The sequence below is a fragment of the Lepidochelys olivacea genome (genome assembly GCF_965140295.1).
Source record: "Lepidochelys olivacea isolate rLepOli2 genome assembly, chromosome: 16".
NCBI classification, from domain to species: domain Eukaryota; kingdom Metazoa; phylum Chordata; order Testudines; family Cheloniidae; genus Lepidochelys; species Lepidochelys olivacea.
Genome location: NC_140426.1, coordinates 6,333,948 through 6,358,859, shown reverse-complemented (window position 1 = coordinate 6,358,859; position 24,912 = coordinate 6,333,948). Strand labels below are relative to the sequence as shown.

The following is a 24,912-nucleotide window of genomic DNA, read 5'->3' as shown; positions in this document are numbered from 1 at the left end:
ACCCATGAGAACCAGGGCGTGCAATCTAGTAGCTTCTGCGAGCTGCCGAAAGAAAGCCTCATCCACCTCATCCCCCTGGTCCGGTGGTCTATAGCAGACTCCCACCACTCCATCACTCTTGTTGCTCACACTTCTAAACTTAATCCAGAGACACTCAGGTTTTTCTGCAGTTTCGTACCGGAGCTCTGAGCAGTCATACTGCTCCCTTACATACAGTGCTACTCCCCCACCTTTTCTGCCCTGCCTGTCCTTCCTGAACAGTTTATAACCATCCATGACAGTACTCCAGTCATGTGAGTTATCCCACCAAGTCTCTGTTATTCCAATCACGTCATAATTCCTTGACATCACCAGGACCTCCAGTTCTCCCTGCTTGTTTCCAAGGCTTTGTGCATTCGTATATAAGCACTTGAGATAACCTGCTGATCGCCCCTCATTCTCAGTATGAGGCAGGAGCCCTCCCCTCACAGACATTCCTGCCTGGTTCAGAAAGAATGAACAGAATAGGGTAATTTCAAGTGATCCGTCCCCTGTCATCCAGTCCCAGTTTTTGGAGGATTAGGGACATCTGGAGCATGGGATTCTGTCCCTGACCATCTTGGCTAATAGCCATTGATTGACCTATCCTCCAGGAACTTAACTTGTTCTCTTTTTAATCGTTAGACTTTTGGCCTTCAGAACATCCCATGGCAACCAGTTCCACAGCCTGACTGTGTGTTGTATGAAGAAATACTTCCTTATGATTGTTTTAAATCTCCTACTTATTAATTTCATTGGGTGACCCCTAATTATTGTGTTATGCAAAGGGATAAATAACACTTCTCAACTCACTTGCTTCCTACCTTTCATGATTTTATAGCCCTCTGTCATATCCCCTCTTAGTCATCTCTTTTCTAAGCTGAACAGTGCCAGTCTTTTTAATCTCTCCTCCTAGGGAAGCTGTTTCACACTCTTAATCATTTTCATTGCCCTTCTCTGTAGGCCGGGCTCTGGCTGTAGTCCCCTGTGATCAACCTCAGCAGATCTGCCTTACGCCCAATCCCGGCAATGCTGCTGCCTGCAGGAGCAGCAACAGTGGTATCTACTGACCAGAGTCCTTGAAGCAAAGTATTATGTACTCAGGGCCAAAGTACTTCAGAGAACAGAGATTGTATGCCTGTCCACCTTGCCAGAAGTCTAACCATCTTCCGCATGGGGACCCTGTGGGTCTGACTTCCTACAGAGTCCTGCTCAGAGACTCTCCGGGTTAGCTCATCTCCCATGACAGCCCCAGGCCATTGACACCCCCCTCCTCAGAACGCTTTTAACTACTTAATGACAGGTTTCAGAGTAACAGCTGTGTTAGTCTGTATTCGCAAAAAGAAAAGGAGTACTTGTGGCACCTTAGAGACTAACCAATTTCTTAGAGCATAAGCTTTCGTGAGCTACAGCTCACTTCATCAGATGCATATCGTGGAAACTGCAGCAGACTTTATATATACACAGAGAATATGAAACAATACCTCCTCCCATCCCACCCCTCCTCCCACCCCACCAGGTGGGCCTGATGATCACTTTAGATAAGCTATTACCAGCAGGACAGTGGGGTGGGAGGAGGTATTGTTTCATATTCTCTGTGTATATATAAAGTCTGCTGCAGTTTCCACGATATGCATCTGATGAAGTGAGCTGTAGCTCACGAAAGCTTATGCTCTAATAAATTGGTTAGTCTCTAAGGTGCCACAAGTACTCCTTTTCTTTTAACTACTTAGTGTCCTTTTGATATCCAGGCTCCCAGCCTGGCCTGCATCTTCACTGCAACAGGATCTAGGATCCTCAAATAGGATCATCAAATCCTCCCCTTTTGTGTTTCAAGTGGGTGCCTGGATGTTATCTATGGAGCTACTGTGTTGCCTTCCTGCACAATCACCATTAAATTCAAGCTGTCCAGATGTATAACAGACACTCCATTACGCTCAATGTAAGTTATACAGTCTCTCTCAGTAATTACGTTACACATCTGTATTCTTAGTTTATTACACAGCAGCTCCACGACTGTCACAAATCCTTTCTAGGGAAAGTGGACCACCTCAAGGAGACAGCATTATACAGGATACCAGTGGCAGCCCTGTCACCAGACTATTCCAGACATGGAGGGCCTGTCACCTCCTCCTGGTCCTACACTACTTCCTATATAATAATCTACGTGCCACAAATCCTGAGGAAAGATCTGGGGGGAAAACTATCTAATTTCCTAGTGCTTCTTGACTAGTGTCACAGATAAAGACTGTGGGTCCAATTCTTGGCCCATTCTGGCCCTGTGTGGTCTACCTGGGCTGCAAAAATGGAACAGAAACATCCTTCGACTAGCATGCTGGAGATATGCCCAGTGTGGAGGAGTCCATAGCAGGCACAGAGGTGGCAGAGGTCCCTGGTGGAGGGGCTGTGTTGGGGTGGGTAGGGGGGAGTGGCTCAAGCACAATACATTCCTGCTGGTAGGTGGTCCCTAGAGCTCCCCCTAGCTGCTCTGCGCCTGGGGCCAGGCTGGGGAGAGAATCTGTGAACCGTATAAACTAGACACAGCAGAGAACCTGGCCCACAGAATACGTAAGGAATTAAGTTTTAGTTTGCAGTTGCTGCATAAACGGAATCACCACACAGCCAGTGCAGACCAGAGCCAGCAGCGCAAGGGGCTGCTTCAAACTGGAGGACAGGCAGGAAGTAGCTGACTGTTGACCTCTCTACAGGTCACGAACTCCACTGCAAAGCTTACACCCCTGATAAAGCTCATGGCTCATTCCCCACCTGGTCTCACACAAGGCCACAGACCCAAGCCTGGCCATCTACAGCAGCCTGCATCTTTGGAGAGCAATCCTTCTGGTTGTGACAAATGAAACCAGCAATGACTTAAAGCAAATAAGACACATCAGCTGCTGCAGCCATAAGAAACTAGCATTTTCAGTTTGCTTTTTCTGATCTGGCGCATCATGCTCATAAATAATGAAAGTAACTAAAAGCTACTGGAAAATACACACACTCCTCCCTTATGAAAGGATGAGAAAAAACCCCAATTATAAAAGGACATTTCTTCCAGCTAGGAATAATTTGTCATGTAATTCTCTGAAGACAGCAACAGCAGCATATGTGCACTACACTCCCTTCTGAGTGATTTGTGATTGCATATATATTCGGAGGCGTCTAATGAGGGATTTTTACAGTACACATCCTGCTGAGCATCTCAGGAGGTAGAGAGAGAGATCAGCTGAGACCCAGCCTTCAGCTCTCAGTTCCTCTCACGTTCTTCTCAAGAGGAGCTGGGAAGAGAGTGGGTGTGGGTGTGAAGAGGGGGCACGACCCTTAACTCACTACTGATATTTCAGCTTTTCACTCACATTGGATGTGCAGCATCCTGGATTCTTTTCCTCAAATGACTGACGGTGGTGAGGGTACCGAAGGATACATAACTAACACCTATGTGAGGCCTTTAGTGTTCAGTGTAGGAACAGACACACCAGCAAGTCCTCCACAGCAGAGCATGTGCTGTGCCCAAACACCAAATGGCAGAAAACCATTGCAAGAGCACCGCAGTCAGAAAGGCAAGCATAGCCCTACATGGGCAGCGTGTCTCACTGGGCTAAAGGGCTGCAAGGTCAACACCCCGTTCAAACAAGGTCACTAACGAGGCTGTGGTTTGTAGAACACAAAGATAGTAGCTTCCTCTGTACGATAGTGGAACACAAGATTCGAGCACAAGGTGGAACGGAGGTCACAGCACGCACACATGCCTCCCTAACATTGGCACCACCCATCAGAAATGCCAGGCCTGCCAGCTTGGACAAAGCCTGTATGGGAAGGAAGCAAGAGATGCTGTTGATAGCGAGAGGTTGTTACTAGGACACTGTAGATCAGTGGCTCTCAACTTTACCAGACTACTGTACCCCTTTCAGGAGTCTAATTTGTCTTGCGGACCCCCAAGTTTCACCTCACTTAAAACTACTTGCTTACAAAATCAGACGTAAAAATACAAAAGTGTCACAGCCCCACTGTTACTGAAAAATTACTAACTTCCTCATTTTTACCATAATTATATTTTAGTTATAAAATAAATCCATTGGAATATCAATACTGTACTTACATTTCAGTGTGTAGTATAAAAAGCAGTTTAAACAAGTCATTGTCTGTATGAAATTTTAGTTTGTACTGACTTCGCTAGTGCTGTTTATGTAGCCTATTGTAAAATAGGCAAATATCTAGATGAGTTGATGTACCCCCTGGAAGACCTCTGCGTACTCACAGGGGTACGCGTACCCCTGGTTGAGAACCACTGCTGTAGAATGCACCACAGCCTTTGATAAAATTTTCAATGATTAATTACTCTCCCTGTTAAAAATTTGCACCTTATTTTCAGTGTGAATTTGTCTAATTTCAACTTTCAGAGTGTTCTAAGCAGTCATGGGATAAGGGGGGAGGTCTTCTCATGGATCAGGAACTCGTTAAAAGACAGGAAACAAAGGGTAGGAATAAACGGTCAGTTTTCAGAACGGAGCAAGGTAAATAGCAGGGTCCCCCAGGGATCCTTACTGGGACCAGCGCTCTTCAACATATTCACAAATGATCTGGAAAAAGGGGTAAACAGCGAGATGGCAAAATGTTCAGATGATACAAAATTATTCCAGTTAGTTAAGTCCAAAGTAGACTGCAGAGAGTTATAAAGGGATCTCACAAAACTGGGTGACTGGGCACCAAAATGGCAGGTGAAGTTCATTGTTGATAAATGCGAACTAAAGCACATTGGAAAACATAATCCCAACTATACACACAAAATGATGAGGTCTAAATTAGCTGTTACCACTCAAGAAAGAGAACTTGGAGTCATCATGGATAGTTCTCTCAAAACATCTGCTCAATATGCAGTGGCAGTCAACAAAGATAACAGAATGTTAGGAACCATTAGAAAAGGGATAGATAATAAGACAGTAAATATTATAATACCACCATATAAATCCATGGTAGGCCCACCTTGAACTGCGCGTAGTTCTGGTTGCCTCAACTCAAAACAAACAACTAGAATTGGTACAGAGATGGGCAATAAAAATGATTAGGGGTATGGAAGAGTTTCCATATGAGAAGAGCTTGAAAAGACAACTAATGGGGGATATGATAGAGGTCTATAAAATCATGAATGGTGTAGAGATAGTGAATAAGGAAATGTTATATACTCCTTCACATAACACAAGAAACAGGGGTCACCCAATGAAATGAATAGGCAGCAGGTTTAAAACTAACAAAATAAAGTACTACTTCACGCAGCACACAGTTAACCTGTGGAAATCATTGCCAAGAGATGTTGTGAAGGCCGAAACTATAACTGGTTTCAAAAAAGAATTTGATAAGTTCATGGAGGACAGGTCTATCAATGTCTATTAGCTAAGATGGTCATGGATGCAACCCCATGCACTGGGTGTCCCTAACGTCTGACTACAGAAGCTGGGAGTGGACAACAGGGAACGGGTCACTCATTGATTGCCCTGTTCTGTTCATTCCCTCTGAAGCACCCAGCATTAGCCACTGTCAGAAGACAGGTAAATGGCCTATTGGTCCAACCCAGTATGACCATTTTTATGTCCTGTGAGGGTCTGCTAGATTGTCTGAGAGATTGAAGACCTCATTATCAAATATTTGTTCCCTATGTAGGTACTCTAGTCCATAAATCTTCCCTTAACCTTTTCATTGTTAAGCTAAAGAGACTGAGCTCCTTGAGTCATGTTTTCCATTCGTTTTATCATTCTCATGGCTCTTCTCTGAACACTCTTCAATTTATCACCATCCTTCTGTAATTGTGGACACCAGAACAGGACACAGTATTCCAGCAGCTATTGCACCAATGCCAAAGACAGAGGTAAAATAAAGCTTCTACTCCTACTTGAGAGTCCCCTGTTTATGCATCCAAGAATTGATCTCATTAGCTCGTTTGGCCACAGCGCTGCAATTTGAGCTCATGTTCAGTTGATTATCCACCATGACGTCCAAAGTCTGATTTTTCAGTCACTGCTTCCCAGAACAGAATTCCCATCCTATAAGTATGGCCTACATTCTTTGTTCTTAGATGTAAACAATTACATTTAGCCATACTGCTTGTGCCCAATTTTACCTAGCAATTCAGATCACTTAGTGTCAGTGACCTGTCCTATCCATTACTTACCACTCCTCCAATTTTTGTGTCATCTGCAAACTTTATCAGTGATTATTTTATATTTTCTTCCAGGTCATTAATAAAAATGTTAAATAGTGTAGTGCCAAGAACTCATCTCTTAAGGACCCTGTTAGAACCCCAATCCTCTGGAGATTCTCCCATTGTCAGTTTGTGTGTATTATTTGCAATGTCAGTGCTGGTTTTGTGTATGGTCTTATATACATGTTTGTTACAATGCTGGTGTGCTAGCTCTTTGTTATACAGAAATTTAATAAAGATCCTTATCATTAATATCCTAATTAAAATAACCTAAAATTAACCAGGATGCACATGCAACTCTCCAGGCCTCAGCAGCACTCCCACTCCCTCATTTGGAGGACTGTGCCTTAAAATATGCTCCAAGTGTTAAATACAGCAGCAAAATAGTTTTGACGAGCTAATGATCCACGAGGAGGAAATGCCATAACTGCAATGAAGATATAAGAAGGGAATCTTTGACAAGAGACAATGAAGAAAAAATGAGATGCACAAACTCTGGAAACAGGCTTTGCTACAAACATATTCCAGCGCAGGCCTGAACAGCGCGTGTTAAAACAAGAGACAGAGAAGTCATCATGCCATGGAGGAGAAATTTAGAAGAGACTGGTGCTGCCACTGCCAGATTTCTGATCACTTTATCTGCCCCACAATTATCAATGTCCAGAAGAGCTGCACTGCACTTCTGGCAGGCTCTTAGATGCAAGCTAGCTTGATATGTCCCCAGAAAAGAAAAGCGTACAGGATTCTGGTGCTCTGAAAAAGTGGAGACACAGAACTCACACTAATTTGGTCTCAGTGTAAGATACATATAAATGCATCTTTACTATTTCTCAAATTCTTAAGAGGTTGCACAACTCAAAGCTGGACTTCTCCATAAGTGATAAAAACCCATTACAGCTATGGAAATAATAGTGAGTGGGTGGGTATGGGAAATCAAGAGAGTAATGAAGACGGAATTTTATCAGGTGACCTAACATTTTATTCCGATACAGCTGCACTGAAAAAGTCTGTTTATAAACTGCAGCTCTTCCCATGACATTTGCTGGAGGTAGGATTATTGTTTAGAATTTTTTAAATGTCTTAACTTCAAAGGTGAACAGAATTTTCCAGCTGTTCTCTACACTTCCACTGGTCCAACACATGTCATTAGAGACAGCTGAGCAAAATAATTCTCAAGTAGTTTAGCTCTTTCATTTCATGTCCACCTATGCACGGAAGATGACCCCAACTGACAATGTTCTCTACAATAGGTCTTCTCTGACCTAACCCTCAAGTGATGTTGAGCGTGACTTAGCAGCTAATATATATGGAAAGATTCAGCCATTTTCAACATTGTTATAGAAGTGAGATGGATACCATGCTCAACCAGGTCTCCATCATGCTTTCTGTAAGAATTTTAAAACAGTTTTGTTTCATCTACACTAGCAGATGAAAGCCATATTCCAACATCAGTTATAGGGATCTGGCCAGATGAGTTAATGATTAATGGCTAAATTAGTAATGGGTTGTTTGTCCAGTAGAGAGGTTCTCTTTCCATCTTAAAACCCAGCAACTACAATTTATTGGTATTGCAGTAGCACCTCCAGTCCCATTGTGGTAGGCACTGTGAGATCCACAGTCTGAGTAATGTGGCTGAACCACAACAGCTGAATTCTTGTTGGTGATGAGATATCTCAGCATGCCTGAGACTGACATGAGCAGCAGCACCTATGACCCGTGCTGGAGCAAGGAGCCTGCTTACGTAGAACAAGTCACTCTCATTTTCACTCAGCATTCGCAGTTTGCAGCATGATTATTTTTCTCATCTTTAGTCGATTATTTGGAGGTGAAAGGCAATGCCTGGTCAGCATTTTGGATGGCAGAAGTGACTGCTGTGTGTTATATTTAAAGTGGGAAACAGGTTAGGTCCCATGCTCTCTAGGTCATCATGTTCAGGGAGCTGCGGTTTCTCTGCCATTCCGTTCGTAGATCCAGTCAACGATGGATATTTACAACACCCTGTGCTTTGATTTAAATCAACCTCAGCAACTTGTAGCCAATTCAGGGTCGGTTTGATTAGCCACAACCCCATCCTGGCACTCTAGAAACAGGCACAAGCTGGCAAGACTGTGGCTCAGTGGATGATGAAACTAAAACTCCTCCATCCCCACTACAACAGAGGAGGCAAAGGCATCCCACCAACCAGCTGCTGGGCCACAAGCCACATGCAAGCGCATGGAATGATTTTGGCAAGTGACTTGTGCTTTCAAGGGAAGAAGGAAGAAATGTGAAGTAAATTGGCGTACTGCCCCTCTGAAGGAAAAATGAGCCCACAGCACCCCTCCTTGTTCTTGCCTCCAAAGCAGAACACTTCCAGCACTTCTGCATTCCCCCCAAACATGGGCTGAAAAGCAGAAGCTTGGCAAGACACCATTATGTAGGCACAAAGACCAAGATTTAGGGTTCCCTGGATGAAAGATGCTAAATAAATGCAAAGTATTATGATATAGTGCTTTAAGTCAGAAGAATCTAAAAGTGCTTTAGAAATTACACAGCGTACAGAACCATTTCACCCACCACTGAGATGCTGCCAACTCTGGAGCAGAATGCAACAGCTGGTGGAGAGCCCAGAGCAATGTTATGCAACACCATAGGGCAGGAAGTGGATACAATTATACATGGTGTAATATTCACTGGGGCTTTAGATTCCTGAAATACACAACAGCAACATCTCAAAGAAGAGCCAAATATAGTTCACTCCACCACATTCATGACTGGCTACATATCCTGGTCACATAACGCTGCCTGTTAGAGTCTTCACATCCTAAGCTTTGATTAGTGAAAGAAATGCTATAAATTAACTGACTAACTATGTTATAAGAAAAGGAGGACTTGTGGCACCTTAGAGACTAACCAATTTATTAGAGCATGAGCTTTCGTGAGCTACAGCTCACTTCCTCAGATGCATATCGTGGAAACTGCAGCAGGCTTTATATATACACAGAGAATATGAAACAATACCTATTCCCACCCCACTGTCCTGCTGGTAATAGCTTATCTAAAGTGATTTCCAGCACAAATCCAGGTTTTCTCACCCTCCACCCCCCCCCACAAATTCACTCTCCTGCTGGTGATAGCCCATCCAAAGTGACAACTCTTTACACAATGTGCATGACAATCAAGCTGGGCTATTTCCTGCATAAATCCAGGTTCTCACATCCCCCCCACCCCCATACACACACAAACTCACTCTCCTGCTGGTAATAGCTCATCCAAACTGACCACTCTTCAAGTTAAAATCCAAGTTAAACCAGAACATCTGGGGGGGGGGGGGTAGGAAAAAACAAGAGGAAACAGGCTACCTTGCATAATGACTTAGCCACTCCAAGTCTCTATTTAAGCCTAAATTAATAGTATCCAATTTGCAAATGAATTCCAATTCAGCAGTTTCTCGCTGGAGTCTGGATTTGAAGTTTTTTTGTTTTAAGATAGCGACCTTCATGTCTGTGATCGCGTGACCAGAGACCAGAGACTGCTCGGCAGCTCTCCAACACGAGTTTCTACAAGCCGTTACCCTCTGATCCCACTGAGAGTTACCAAAAGCAACTACAGCATTTGCTCAAGAAACTTCCTGAAAAAGCACAAGATCAAATCCGCACAGACACACCCCTGGAACCCCGACCTGGGATATTCTATCTACTACCCAAGATCCATAAACCTGGAAATCCTGGGTGCCCCATCATCTCAGGCATTGGCACCCTGACAGCAGGATTGTCTGGCTATGTAGACTCCCTCCTCAGGCCCTACGCTACCAGCACTCCCAGCTACCTTCGAGACACCACTGACTTCCTGAGGAAACTACAATCCATCGGTGATCTTCCTGATAACACCATCCTGGCCACTATGGATGTAGAAGCCCTCTACACCAACATTCCACACAAAGATGGACTACAAGCCGTCAAGAACACTATCCCCGATAATGTCACGGCTAACCTGGTGGCTGAACTTTGTGACTTTGTCCTTACCCATAACTACTTCACATTTGGGGACAATGTATACCTTCAGATCAGCGGCACTGCTATGGGTACCCGCATGGCCCCACAGTATGCCAACATTTTTATGGCTGATTTAGAACAACGCTTCCTCAGCTCTCGTCCCCTAAAGCCCCTACTCTACTTGCGCTATATTGATGACATCTTCATCATCTGGACCCATGGAAAAGAAGCCCTTGAGGAATTCCACCATGATTTCAACAATTTCCATCCCACCACCAACCTCAGCCTGGTCCAGTCCACACAAGAGATCCACTTCCTGGACACTACAGTGCTAATAAACAATGGTCACATAAACACCACCCTATACCGGAAACCTACTGACCGCTATTCCTACCTGCATGCCTCCAGCTTTCACCCTGACCACACCACACGATCCATCGTCTACAGCCAAGCTCTGCGATACAACCGCATTTGCTCCAACCCCTCAGACAGAGACAAACACCTACAAGATCTCTGTCAAGCTTTCTTACAACTACAATACCCACCTGCAGAAGTAAAGAAACAGATTGATAGAGCCAGAAGAGTTCCCAGAAGTTACCTACTACAGGACAGGCCTAACAAAGAAAATAACAGAACGCCACTAGCCGTCACCTTCAGCCCCCAACTAAAACCCCTCCAACGCATTATTAAGGATCTACAACCTATCCTAAAGGATGACCCAACACTCTCACAAATCTTGGGAGACAGGCCAGTCCTTGCCTACAGACAGCCCCGCAACCTGAAGCAAATACTCACCAACAACCACATACCACACAACAGAACCACTAACCCAGGAACTTATCCTTGCAACAAAGCCCGTTGCCAACTGTGCCCACATATCTATTCAGGGGACACCATCACAGGGCCTAATAACATCAGCCACACTATCAGAGGCTCGTTCACCTGCACATCCACCAATGTGATATATGCCATCATGTGCCAGCAATGCCCCTCTGCCATGTACATTGGTCAAACTGGACAGTCTCTACGTAAAAGAATAAATGGACACAAATCAGATGTCAAGAATTATAACATTCATAAACCAGTCGGAGAACACTTCAATCTCTCTGGTCACGCAATCACAGACATGAAGGTCGCTATCTTAAAACAAAAAAACTTCAAATCCAGACTCCAGCGAGAAACTGCTGAATTGGAATTCATTTGCAAATTGGATACTATTAATTTAGGCTTAAATAGAGACTTGGAGTGGCTAAGTCATTATGCAAGGTAGCCTGTTTCCTCTTGTTTTTTCCTAACCCCCCCCCCCCCCAGATGTTCTGGTTTAACTTGGATTTTAACTTGAAGAGTGGTCAGTTTGGATGAGCTATTACCAGCAGGAGAGTGAGTTTGTGTGTGTATGGGGGTGGGGGGGATGTGAGAACCTGGATTTATGCAGGAAATAGCCCAGCTTGATTGTCATGCACATTGTGTAAAGAGTTGTCACTTTGGATGGGCTATCACCAGCAGGAGAGTGAATTTGTGGGGGGGGGTGGAGGGTGAGAAAACCTGGATTTGTGCTGGAAATCACTTTAGATAAGCTATTACCAGCAGGACAGTGGGGTGGGAATAGGTATTGTTTCATATTCTCTGTGTATATATAAAGCCTGCTGCAGTTTCCACGATATGCATCTGAGGAAGTGAGCTGTAGCTCACGAAAGCTCATGCTCTAATAAATTGGTTAGTCTCTAAGGTGCCACAAGTCCTCCTTTTCTTTTTGCGAATACAGACTAACACGGCTGTTACTCTGAAACCTAACTATGTTATATAAACCAATGGCAGCACGAGAATGGGATCATTATATGAAATTAAGAAGCAGAGACTCTAAACTGGACTTCAATTTTTATACCTGCTGAAAAATCTCCTTGGCAATCTAAATATAGTATTTTAATTGTCTGCCTGTCCTCCAGGGAAGCTGCATTGTTTCAGCTATTTTTAAAACAGGTAAAGTATAGAACTTTATCAGGCTGACTGAATTTTAGCAAACAAAAGTTAAAATTCAAAACAGAACAAAAATTGAGAGCCACAGTGAATTCATACGGTATTAACAAAATTAACCCCAAGAACTAGGCTGTTCTTATTAAGGACACCTTGAGGATGGTTCAATGAAGGAAGTCTAACAAAACACTTATTGGCTTATCCGCCATAAGAAATAGGAAAAACTCAGTGTTTGCCAAATGGGAAAGAATGTAACCAGTCAGGAAAAAAATGTAATTCTTGCAAACAACTGAGATTAAAAACTAAATTTAAGTCTATAATAAAATGGTTGCCAGCATCTTTAAATTTTTAAACACAGAAACAATTAAGGATTTACATATATGGAAAAAATGAAAAACTCAGTCTATATTGCTTGACTAAGACACGACCGGGGGGAACATATGATAATTGCTCACAAATATTTGTAGGTACTCAGACACTACAGAGACAAACATGGTACAAATGCTTAAAATGGATTAGATTAGACAGATATTGTATTGATCCAAGAGATGAGACCTGCAGGATGAGTGGGACGAAAATAAGCAACGGCAAATGTGGACAGAATAGTAAACAAAACTGCATGATAGCAAGAGCTGTCGGGCTGAGGACTGGTACAAATACCGTGTTGGAAGCCCTTTCACTGGTGACATTTACAGTTAAACTATATAAAGCAGTAGAGAATACACCAATATGGGAACAATCCCCACAATGGCCAGACTTTATAGAGTGGAATTAGATGATCCAAGGAAAAATTATAGACTTGGAATTCTTCTTTCACAATGTTATTACCATTGGGTGTGAGCTTCTTAGTGTTAGACAGGTTCAAATTCCTCTAACACATGGAATTTTTAACCCTCTGAAGCACTGACATTTGGGCAAGATGGTCTGCTGCTTAAAATCACATGCTGATCACACCACTGGAAACTGGATGTCTCCGTGAGTTGTCATCATTTCTACTGCATATACATTTCTGGCATTATTGTTTTGCTTTAGCCTCAAGGAAAGACTCACTGTTTGGCGTTCCCTTAGCTTCAGTCCCACTATTTCACCTGGGGAGACCCAATCTTTTCCTCCCCATCTTAAGTTGGTTGGTGTTTTGGGGCATGGTTTGTGAGACCTTGTAGGACTGCATCAGGTTTCATTATGACAGAAGAACTTCTGTAATTTCTTGCCTAACTGGTAATACCTTCCTCTGGTTCTGATGTGAAACAAATCTCGAGATTTTTTTACTCTCCAGGACTGGGAATCCTTTGTGTATAGCTTCTTTCCAGAGGAGAAAATTACTTACCTGCAGTTCTGTTTCATTGAACAACTCACCACACAGAATTCCCAACCCGCCCATCCTCCCCTCTGGCTGTGGGATCCTGTTCCAAGATGGGGGGTTCAGGAGGTTGGCATATACAGTTTGAGAGGCTCCTCATAACTAAAAATCATCATTTGGGTTTTTATCTCTCTTTATGTATTTTTTCCACCAGGGGATGTCACTGCTTGATGGCAGATCCCTGACAGAGAAGCCAGAACTGCATGGAGAAGGAAGGAGGAGTCAGCAGTATAGCACTGCCCCTCACGATGGCAGCAGAGGTCCTGTGAAATTTTCCCACAGTGATCAGGAGGAAGACCACTGGCAGTGCTTGGACCCCCTTTCTATGACGTATGGACCTTAGCGGGAGGCTCCTAAATCGGAGCAGGGAATGGCTGCCGGGGGGCAGGAGAGGGAGCTGCTGCTGAGGCTGACCAGGAGAGAGACACAGGAGAAGCTACTGCTTCCTCATCCTCTCCACCCACAGTCATTAAAGCCACATCCTCTCTAAGCTACAGCTCAAGCCACTCAGGAACCCAGCTACAAACTGGCCACCTACATTCCGGCAGGGCTCTCTCTAGGTCTTGCTTGCTTGCTTGGGATCAGGGTTGCAGCATGGTTCTGTTACCAGGATTTGGTCGGAGCTACCCAGGAGAAAACGTAGCATATTACTGCCCAGCTGGGACCCAACCATGTTGCAACTGTATCCCCTCAACATGGCTGCAATTTTAGTGTAGACATGACGTAACAGGAACATGTCCCCATCAGGGAAGCTGCAACTCAGCATAGCTCCACTCCAGTAGCCTTTTGCTCAACATCACCCTACCAAAAAAGGAAGCATCTGAGACACCCGCGAGGGCCCTTCTAATAAGGCCCCCCCATCACTCAAGCAATAGCTGCTTTAGGGACCTTGGTTACAGCACAGTTAAACATTGCAATACGAATCCAGCTGTGTCCTCACACCTGGGTTCTAACCCGGGAAGATCCAGGGTTTTAGCTCAGTTAAAGGAAAGCGATTAAGTCACTTCTGCACAACATCTAACTGTGCTGCAACACTGGGTTGTAGTGACAGCCGTAACATAGCTAGGTCCAAGCTTCCATCCAGCTCCATTCCCTCCCTCAAGCAGATCCAGTTCCTAGGTCAGGGCTGATCTACTCACCAGGAGCCTCACATACTTTAAAAGTATAGTTAAGGATGAAAACAACTAACAATTCTGTGGAATAAACAGCCAACAGAGGAATTATCCTTCCTTCCTCAGCCACACACCATGTAATAACAATAATTATACAAAACTGAATCTTGCACGAGGCTCCATGGGACCCTAGTGACACAAGAAAGTACAAGAGCTAAGTGCTTTGTAAGACATAATTGCATTTGTTTTTGTTCTGTGTTGTAAGATCCAAAGCACTCCATTTGAATGCTGACATTTACTGTTTGGAACTAATTAGCTTCACCACAGTATTACTGAGGTCCCCAACACTTAACGAGTGAAAACAGTGTATTTCTGAACAATTCCCACCCCTTCAAAAGGATTCCTATCATAGGTACATAGGGAACATACAGATTGTCATACTGGATCAGATCAGTGGTGTATTTAGTCCAGTACCAGATATTTCAGAGGACTGTGCATGAAATGCTGCAGCCGACAGTTGTGGGATAACTCGCCCTTGGGAATTCTTCCTCTTAACCTGAATACAGGCTGGCTTTTGCCCTGAAATAGAATGGTTTACAACCCCTCCAAAACACTTGTTTATTCTTTTAATATTCATTGTTATAGCTCTGGATGTTCTCAATATCCATATAAATCTCTAATCTCTTTTTGAATCCTGCTAAGCTCTTGGCTTCAACAATATCTTGTGGCAATGAGTTCTAACTGCTAACAGGGCTTTAAGTAAAAAAGTATTTCCTTTTATTGATTTTGAATTTGCTACCTTTTAATTTCTTGCATTCTAAGACAGGAAAAATAGAAATTTCTGATCTATCTTCTCTAGGCTATTCGGCAGGTTGTCATCCCCCTTCTCATTTGACTCCTCTCTGAGGCGAACAGTCCTCTTTTTTCAGTCACCCTTCATAACCAAGTTTTTTCCATGCCCTTAAATCATTATTGTCAGTTCTCAAAATTTCACATTAATGAACATGCACTGATATGTGGGGATCACAGGCAAGTGAAGAGGTTAGGAAGGATTTTGGGTTTTCTGTCTAACTTTACTAATTCTCAGTTTAAAACAGCTGCAGAGTGAACTGTAGCTATTTCAAAGGCAGCAAGTGCTAGACACTTCAGATTGAAACAGCAGAGAAGGCAAGACTTTTAAATTGTATAAAATCAATTAAATGCAATGAATAAATGACTATAAAGGAGCACAGCTACAAGAAGGTTGTGAGATCAAGCACACTAAATTCAGAAACTCTAAAAAGATAAGGTTGCTCTGGCAACCCTAATCTGCCTGTATAATTTATGATATACAGTAATAGTGAAGAGCTTAAATTATGGCTTACAACTAACAAGGGACAGTTTCAAATGGTAATAACTTTATAAAAGCAATAACAAATACCTCCAACAAAACAAAGACCTCGTTGAAGACTCTGTCAAAGACAAATTTCAAACTTCAGCCATTTTTGCAGTTTATCTAAAAGCATGCCTAGAATTTTTTTTTAAATTAGTAAAGGTTTTTTTCACCTTCACATAAATAAAATAAAAAGGCTAAAGTGACTGTTCACATTTTCCAAAAAATGCCAAGATTGTGAAAAGAACATGCCTGGGAAGCTTCAACTCTCATTCTTTGTGCACACAAGTTTATGGGAATAAATTCTGGCACTTAGACAGCTAAGTGTCTCTTTGTGTGCACAAACTGAGTATTCACCTGTTTAAGTGGTATGGTTTATGGCAACAAGGAATTGCAGGCACAAAACAACACAGGTGTAACTTTTGCACATTCAAAAGGGAGGTGACTACAGAAAAAGTGAAGGACACAATTGTGCCACCATTAAAGGCACCCGCTACACCACGATACACCCAGTAATTCCTATGCTAAAAAAATCTGTACTGAAAACTATGGAAATTGAACTAGATGTTGGAAGGACTAGAGACATTAGAAAAGGGAAAGAATTACTAGGTCACTGTATCCATCCATTTTCTGGTGGCCATTACAAAGCTGTTCCCTCCAGTGCTTTGTCCAGGCTAGTTTTCAAAGTCTCCGCTACTTCCATTGTATCTGGCTCATCAGGCTTTCCAAACCCTGTATTATTTTGCTTTTTTCTCCCCACCTCTTCAAATATCTTCTGCATGTACAGGATATGGGGCTTGGAAGGATTCCATTTTTATCAGTAAATGTCAGTAGACTATTTCACTGTACACACACAAACCAATGAAAAAATAGTTCCATTAATAATAGAAATTTACAGATAGGCAAAGAAAGAAAAATGGCTGCTTGAGACCTTTTATTAGAGTTTGATTTAAGTATTTTTACTTTGTCTATTTTGACACGTTGTGTTGACAATTTGTGTTTTAATGGTTATAAAGCTTTAACTTTTGGAATCTCACTGTCTACTGCTATTAAATAATTGTCTAAACCCTTCAGCCCATACTTTCGCAGACTGAGAAAATTTAAATCAATGCAAAGTGGGGAAAAACATTTAAAAATAAACATTGATATTATCCGTCAATATTATAAAAAAATAAAATTGAACTCTGCCAAGCCTAATAATATGTAAGGCTCATACTAACGACACTTCAGTAGGGACATTTTGGGGGTATAACAAAAAGTCTGCTTCACATATTATCTGCTGGATGCCCAGGAGTCTTCCTAAGCTGTGCAGGCCACCTAGCATTCCCGAAGACCATCTGGATATGCAATGTGGCATACTCCAGAAGTAAATATTGTCATTATTTATTATTTTTAAGCATCCTGAAGTCCTCAGCAAGTGAGAGCAACAAAGTAATAGGCAATTGGGGTGTGTGGGAAGTGAATACAGGGAAAGGCAGATGGCACTCTTTGGATAACCAAATGATACTCATTTAATAATGGCAGCATGAAAGATACGAGAGAGCAGCTGGGAGACAAGAGCTTGGTTGTGCCATGGTAGGATGTGCCCCACCTGATGGATTAAACTTCAGCAGATCGTTTATTAGTAGACAGACAGAACTGCACATCCGAGCAAATCGGGGGGGGGGGGGGGCGGGAATGGACAAAAGCACAATATAAAGCTTTAAAAGAAGGATTGAGCAGTGATGCTGGGGAGTGATTTCAGTTGCCCAGTGTCAAGGAGCTTCAGGTGCCAGGATAAAAGCATCATCTCCAGAGGAGATCCGTTAAACTGCAGTGCTTCTGTGCACCCCCTGAAGCCAGATGAGAAAGCCACACTGACAACAGACTCAGACACCTTATCGGGGGGGGAAGGGGGGGAGGAGAGGAGGAGGAGAGAATTAATGAACACTGAATTTCTGTGCACTAACTGGTGTGCATTAGGCAGTCCACAATAACTGTGTACACTCTATAAAATGGTTTCTACCCCAATATGGATTGGTGGATATACATAGCAGGGACTTTGTGATGATTTTGTGCACAGCATTCTAGGTGGGTATCCCATGATGCTTTGCTTCACAGCTGGACTCTATGAATTCTGGGAGTTCTCTCACTGTGTATTGTGAGACACATAAGGGAAGTTAGCCAGAACTGAGTGGACGTGTGGGTTTGGGGTCAAACTCAACAACTTCTGTGATTCCTCTATCACCTCCTGTGATTCATCTCTTGTGAGTGAGCTCGCGCCATTCCCTACCAGCTAGAACTCTTCTGTCTGCTACACGGATGTGTTCCAGGCCAAGGTGCTGACAACCGCCAATACACAGATGCTGGCGGAGAGTTCTTTGAGATCTCGCCGTCAGGTGGCAATGGCTTTGGCAGTCAGTCACAGGCTATGGTACTTGAAAGACATTCCATTACGTGAATCTGTATTTGCTAATAGTGGCCTACACCTCAGTAATCACTGCAGTGGAAATGGTTTTGTTCCACACACAAGATGGCTGCCCATCACAGAAGAAAGAAAGAAAAGATTTACAATCTCACAGCTCAGTTACAACATTACGACAAATAGCTAATTAATTAGGTTACAGCCATGTATACCGCCCAAGACCTTCAGAAAAAACTGCTGGATAAAACTTTCAAAAGTGCCTAAGGGCCAGATTTTCAAAGTTATTAGACACCTAACTCATGAATTGGAGTTAGCAGCCCAAATACCTTTAAAAATCAGGCCCTAAGTGACTTTGGAACCTAAATCCCATTTTCAAAAGGGACTAAGTCTCATTAGACTCCTAAGATAGTTGGGCATTTTTAGAAACTTTACCACTTGCTAGAAAAGCCATATTAGTTTCCTTCTTAAAATACCAGTCACATACCCCTCTCTCTACTCTGATGTGCCTTAGCCCACTGCACTATCCCCCCATCCCATTCAAATGCATTGCCCACCCGCAGGTGTGCCATATCCCCTCTTCTGCATGGCACTTCCCCCTCCGTTATGTGCCATATGGCCCCCTCTGTGCCGGTGTATTCCCTGCGTGCCATGTCTCTCCTCTTTTCCCCGCCATGGCCATCCACTGCATGAACCATGAAGCCTCCTTTTTCCTCTGCCTCATTATCTTGCATATGACACAGAACTCCCTCTGCATTTTGACCTGTGCTCCTCCACCACCCACTGGTGCCAAGCGGCCCCTTCGCCACACCAACATTCCTCCTCTCTCTCTCTCTCTCTCGTTTTCCCCATGGAATGTTTTCTCCCGGTAGATGAGTTCAGCGGTTCTCAAACTGTGGGTTGGGACCCCAAAGTGGGTCACAACCTTGTTTTAATGGGGTCGCCACAGCTGGCGTTAGACTTGCTGCAGCCAGATGCAAAGCCGAAGCCCGAGCCCCACCACCTGGGGCTGAAGCAGAAGCCCAAGCCACACTGCCTGGGGCTGAAGCCAAAGTGGCAGAGCTCAGGTTACAGGCTAAAGCCCTTGGGCTTCGCTTTGGCCTCCCCACCCCGAGTGGTGTGGCTCGGGCTTTGGCTCCCTGTCCAGGACAGTGGAGCTCAGGTGGGCTCGGGCTTCGGTCCCCCCTCCTAGGGTTGTGCAGTAATTTTTGTTATCAGAAGGAGATCACTGTGCAATGAAGTTTGAGAACCCCTGAGTTTGTCACTTTGCTAGTTGCTGGCTTTGTCCTGATCTCACTTGCTCCTTTGCGAGCTGGTTGAATGTCAGCATTTCAATAAGGAACAGGTGGGAGGCTGCCTCTTACAGTACATTCAGGACTGGCTAAGCAATTTGATTATTATTGAGCAAAGTTAATTCTATGAAAAAGCCACTTCCTGCTCCATGCTCACACCATCTCACCCAGAGCTCTTTGGCACGTGCAGCTAAGCTGTGGAATGGGAGGCTGGCTATGGCACATTTGTGTTTGATCAACAAAGACAGCAAACTTGCCATTCTTCCACACTGCCAAGGCTTTGTGGCTGACCACTCCACCAGTGACAGCATACATTTCCAGACTGCCATTCACCCTGCAGGTTCCCACAGCTCTTTAAGAACTACTCTCTGGGTAGATAAGTATCAGTTCACCCAACAGTGAAATGCAGTCAACTCTAGGGTAAATTCCACGAGCATAGGATTGTCTCAGGTCTTGTAAATCTGTTCTAGGTAATTTCTGCCCTGGCCCGTTTCCCAGGACTTTGGGGAAGCCAGAGGCAGCTGCAGCTCTGCTGGGTTGTACGCTCCTACAGCTTAACAGCACAGATTCCAGGGATCATCTCCCCCACTCTCACTCCCTGATGGCTGAATGTCTCAGCTGCAGCCCCTGAGATGAGACAACTGGGAAAGAAGGAATGATGGGTGAAGCCAGATCTGGGGCTTAAGGGCAGGGATGGGATGGACGAGGGAAAATTTCTGAAGCAAGCCTGGGGTCAAGCCCCCAGCAGAGTATGTCACACTCTGGCAACATTCTGATGATTTCCCCTACCTTCTTCTACTACTCATCATAGAAGCAGATTCCTTAAAATTCACCAGAATTTATCCAACCTATCTGGTGGCTGGAGACTGAACAGCTCCCCTTCTGCATGTTTGAAAAACTGTCCCTTGAGAAAAATGTCAAGGGCTGGCAACTATGGGGGGAACCAATTGCTATTGTGATAGGGTGTCTGCCCCACACTGGCATGTAAGGGGTTAATAGAGCCATAGGAAGGCTGCATAGGAAGCAGCCAATAGGAGAGAGGCTGCGAGGAGCAGCCAATCAGGGCCCAGCAGGCCCATATAAGAAGAGCCACAGGGTCAGCCGCTGCCTGGAGCTCAAGGAGGGAGACCTGGGTTCCGAGCAGATGGATGGAAGCTAGCACCCTGGACAGAGCAGTGTGGCAGGGACCGGGGCAGGGAGAGGGAGCTCCTGGGTGGCTGATAGGACTCACCTGCTGAAGCCCTGAGATAAGTGTGAAGAAAGGGGGAAGTGGTTCAGGGGAATGTATTGAGAAGTAGGAGGGGACACAGCATGTGGCTGCCATCTACAGAGTCCCTGGGTCAGGACCCGGAGTAGTGGGTGGGCCTGGGTCCCTCTCCCTACTCACTGCTAGAGAAGTGGCTGGACACTTGGACTGCAGTACTCATCCATGGAAGGGGGAAGCACAGATGGTGACACACCCGGAGGGCTGTGTCATGAAGCAGATGCTGTGGTCCCTGGAGTGATGCAGATCAAAGAGATGTGATGGCGGGCGAAGCACTGTCGGGACGGGACATACCAACCTGCAGAGCTAATCCCCAAGATGGCCAGCACGGTGAGTTGAACCCTGTCACACTATTCAATTCCAAGACTTATCGTTCTCACTTTATAGAAATGTTCATCAATAAAAATTAAAAATCCTGATACAGACGCACCATGGGGCAAATTACCCCGTGATCCTAGCCACGCAGTGCATCACTGGTTCTAATGGGGCCTCAGAAACACTAGTGAACACGAGATTCACCAAAAGCACAAACTAGACAGCAGATGGGGCCTACCCCCTCATGTCAGATTCCTTTAGTCTGTCCCTCGCCCCAATCATGTCCCCCATTTATTCTGTATAGCCTCGCCTCACCCTCACCAACACACACACAGACGAACACCCTGCTCCTTCTGCTTCTTAGGGGGTTTCTCTGCTTGGAATGGGGCTGAGTCAGGAACTCCCAGTTTTCACATAGACACTTTATAGATTAGAAAAGAAAGTGATACATTTTCCTGTTCCCACTGCTCCCATCCCTGGCTCTCGGTTGAGAGGCAGAATTTAGTCCTGAGCCATAGAGGGCAGTACTGGCTCTAGGCACAAACCCACAGTGCCACAATTCCAGCTCTGCTTGGAGCAGCAGGGATCACCAACACAAAAGCCTTGCCCTGGGGGTGCCTAACACTGCTTCTGTCTGCACAGGAAAGAGCACTCAGCCCCCACCCACCTGAGCAGAGGATTGTGTGTGCGCCAGGAGCTGCAGAGGCTGGGCTTCCTCTTGTCCTGGCCACTCAGATACTGCAGTGGCTGTCACCTCCTTGTCCCCTGGCCACCTGGAATGCACTGGAGCCAGCAGCTGGGTTGTCCTTTTGAAAGGGACACCTAGCACAGGGCCCTGTAGTGGGGGCCACTCTCTTCCTGAGTAGCAGCAGTGTGGCTTGCAGCCCAGAGTCATGGCAGTGGGAGCCCTCCCCTGCCCAGAACAAGAGAGGGCCTAGTCTCCTCTCACAGCAGATATGGGGCCATCAACTTAGTACCTCTGCAGGAGACTGCCTGCAGACTCAGAAAGACGTCCCTGCACTGGTTACACTCAGGGCAAGCTTTTCTTTACAGCCATAAAGACTAGAAACTTTGTGTGACTCTAGGAGCCAGGGCCCCAGAAACAGGCCTACAGTTCCTATGCTTTAATCAGGCTCCTGCCCTATGCCTTGCTCTGTGGCTGTCAACTCTGGCTTCTGCCTAAGAGATGGCGCCTACCCCATAGACTGGCACTGCACAAAGACAGAATTGCCAAGGCTATTCACATCACGGCCAGAGATGAGAGAAATACAGCCACATACCTGCTTGAAGAGCTTCTCTTCCCAGTACTGCTGCTCTCATCAGCCTAGAGAACAAGAGACAAAGAAGAGCTGGTTAGGGTCAGACAGAGCAGAGATTCACACTTCATAACTTTTCCCAATAACAAAATAGTATTTTCCATTTATAGTGTCTCACTTTGTCCATCCTGCAGGCCGTACTCCCACCCCCAACTTTTCAGTCCCCTTTCTTCTGGATGAATATGGGAGTTGAGTGAGGGGCAATGGATAACAGAAATTATTATTTGTACTTTGGAAGTGCCAAAGGCCACAATCAGAAAGCGGTTCCCCATCCTGCTGGGTGCTGCGTAGACACGTTAGATTGCCAATTCACTGGGGCAGGGACCATCTCTCTATCCGGTGTTCGTACAGAACCTAGCACACTGCGGTCCTGGCCCATGACTTGGCTCATAAGTGCTAGGATGATGATAAATAATAACAATTGTCATTAGGACACCACAGTCCTGGCCATTGAAATGTCTATAGTTTTAGGCCCCAATCCTGCAAAAACGTATGTACATATTTAACTTCTGAGTTTGATGGGACTGCTTGTGAGCTTAAAGCTAACCATGTGTGTAAGTCTTTGGCAGATCAAGGCCTAAATTTATGGCAAAGCTCAACAAGTGAGGTAAGATGGTGGTGAAGCCGAGGTCTATGGCAATAAGGCCATGCAGTAACACGAGCGAGTTCTGCATACAACTCAGTGATTCCAAACCGCTGTAATGTGTTTGGGGGGGGGGGGGGTTAAACAGACGTTATTTCCAACTGCTCCCCAAGCCAGCTCTCATGAGTCAGATGATTTCTTGCAGCTAGTCACAGCAGAAGTGGCTTCCAAGAAGGGATGGGGAGGAGAGGGAAGCAGTTTTGTGGGATCAGTTCAGGGAGGCATGTGTGGGGGTCAGCATGGAGGAAGAGCAGAGGTGGTCATTGGAGGAGTGGCCCAACAGGATACCACGTGAAAAGGAGGTTTGGACCCTAAACTGCGGTAAGTCACGAACTGAGCACTGAACACTATGGTGAGAAGCAGTGAGGAGATCAGCCCCCTCCCAGTTATCAGCACCAGAGCTTCTTTGGATCATTTTAAAGCTGTGTTCATCTCTCCTGCAAGCCCACTTCTCAGGGTGGGGCAATTTGGAGCATGTGGTGTGGGCCCAACAGACATAACAATGGCCCAAACGCTTACGCACTTTCTGCAAAAATACAAATTTAAATAACCAGCTAAATGGCAAATGGCACTGTTTTATGTTGAGCTGGGGCCTCCAATCAAAAGCAGAAGCAGATTCATTCCCACCAGTCTGAGACAGCGCCAGTTACAATGCTGGATCCTTCACATGCAAGAGCAAAGGTAAAGGCTGGTTTCCTTTCCTGTAACGGGAACCAGCTGAAGGTTCTGTGCAAGAAAATAAAGCTTCATTGTCAGGGGCACTGAGAATGCCAGAGTTCCCAAACAGAGCAAGATCACTTCAGCAGAAACTTTGGTTTGGTGACTCACTCTGTCTTTCCTGTGCTCTCCCTGCACTGAGAACTACAGCCGCTTTCAGGTGGGCGAGACCCGGGGTGGGGGCGGTGCAGGGTTCCAAGACCAACACCACCATAGCCTTTATACTGGTGGGATTTGCCCGGCAACACATAATTTAATGGCCTTCTGTGTGAAGGGGGACAAGAGATACTCCAAGACAGAGGGTGGGACAGCATGTTTCTACATTGCAACTGTCCAAGTAGGTGAAAATTTGGGCCTCAGCAGGACCGTGTCCCTTTAACCCACTATGGGAGAGCCCTGAAGACGTACACCTTGGTCAAACCTCCAACCGGACAGCACAGCCACGGGCTCTGAAAACAGCACTCACTGTAGTATTTGACGAGGGACATTTTATGTTGTTTATTTATTACATAGCATCTGAGCACTTCAAGACACTAACGAGTCACATCCTCACGCTGCCACTGTATAGGCGAGAAGTAGTATTATCCCTCTTCTACCGATGGGGAACTAACTGAAACACAGAGAGCTTGTGACTTGTCCAAGACACAGAGGATGTCTGTGGCAGAGCCAGCTCTCCTGCCTCCCTGCCAATCAATCTGCACAACTCTCCTGTGCATCAGGCCCACTATGAGCCCCACTAACAGATGAGGACACTGAGACCAAGAGTATAAGTGACCTGGCCAAAGCCACAGAGGTAGTCACATGCCAGAGCTGAGTTAGAACTGGGGAGACATGAGTCTCAGTCCTGTGCTTAGACCAGTCGAGCCCCCTGCCCACAGATGAACCATCCCCTGCTAGTTAGTCTGTAGAAAGTATACCCTCAGGATCCCCAGATTCAGATAGAAGACTGGTTCTGTTGTTT

The 24,912-nt window shown here is 45.0% G+C and overlaps 1 protein-coding gene across 15 annotated transcripts in view; it reads right to left on the bottom strand.

The window, feature by feature from the left end:
• The window catches only part of ZNF618 (zinc finger protein 618), a 325,181-nt gene that overhangs the window by 143,392 nt on the left and 156,877 nt on the right, over positions 1-24,912 (bottom strand). For all 15 annotated transcript variants that reach the window (XM_084650025.1, XM_084650034.1, XM_084650032.1 and 12 more), the window contains exon 2: positions 22,556-22,599. In XM_084650025.1, the coding sequence (XP_084506151.1) occupies positions 22,556-22,599 (44 nt within the window). The remainder of the gene's footprint in view (positions 1-22,555; positions 22,600-24,912) is intronic.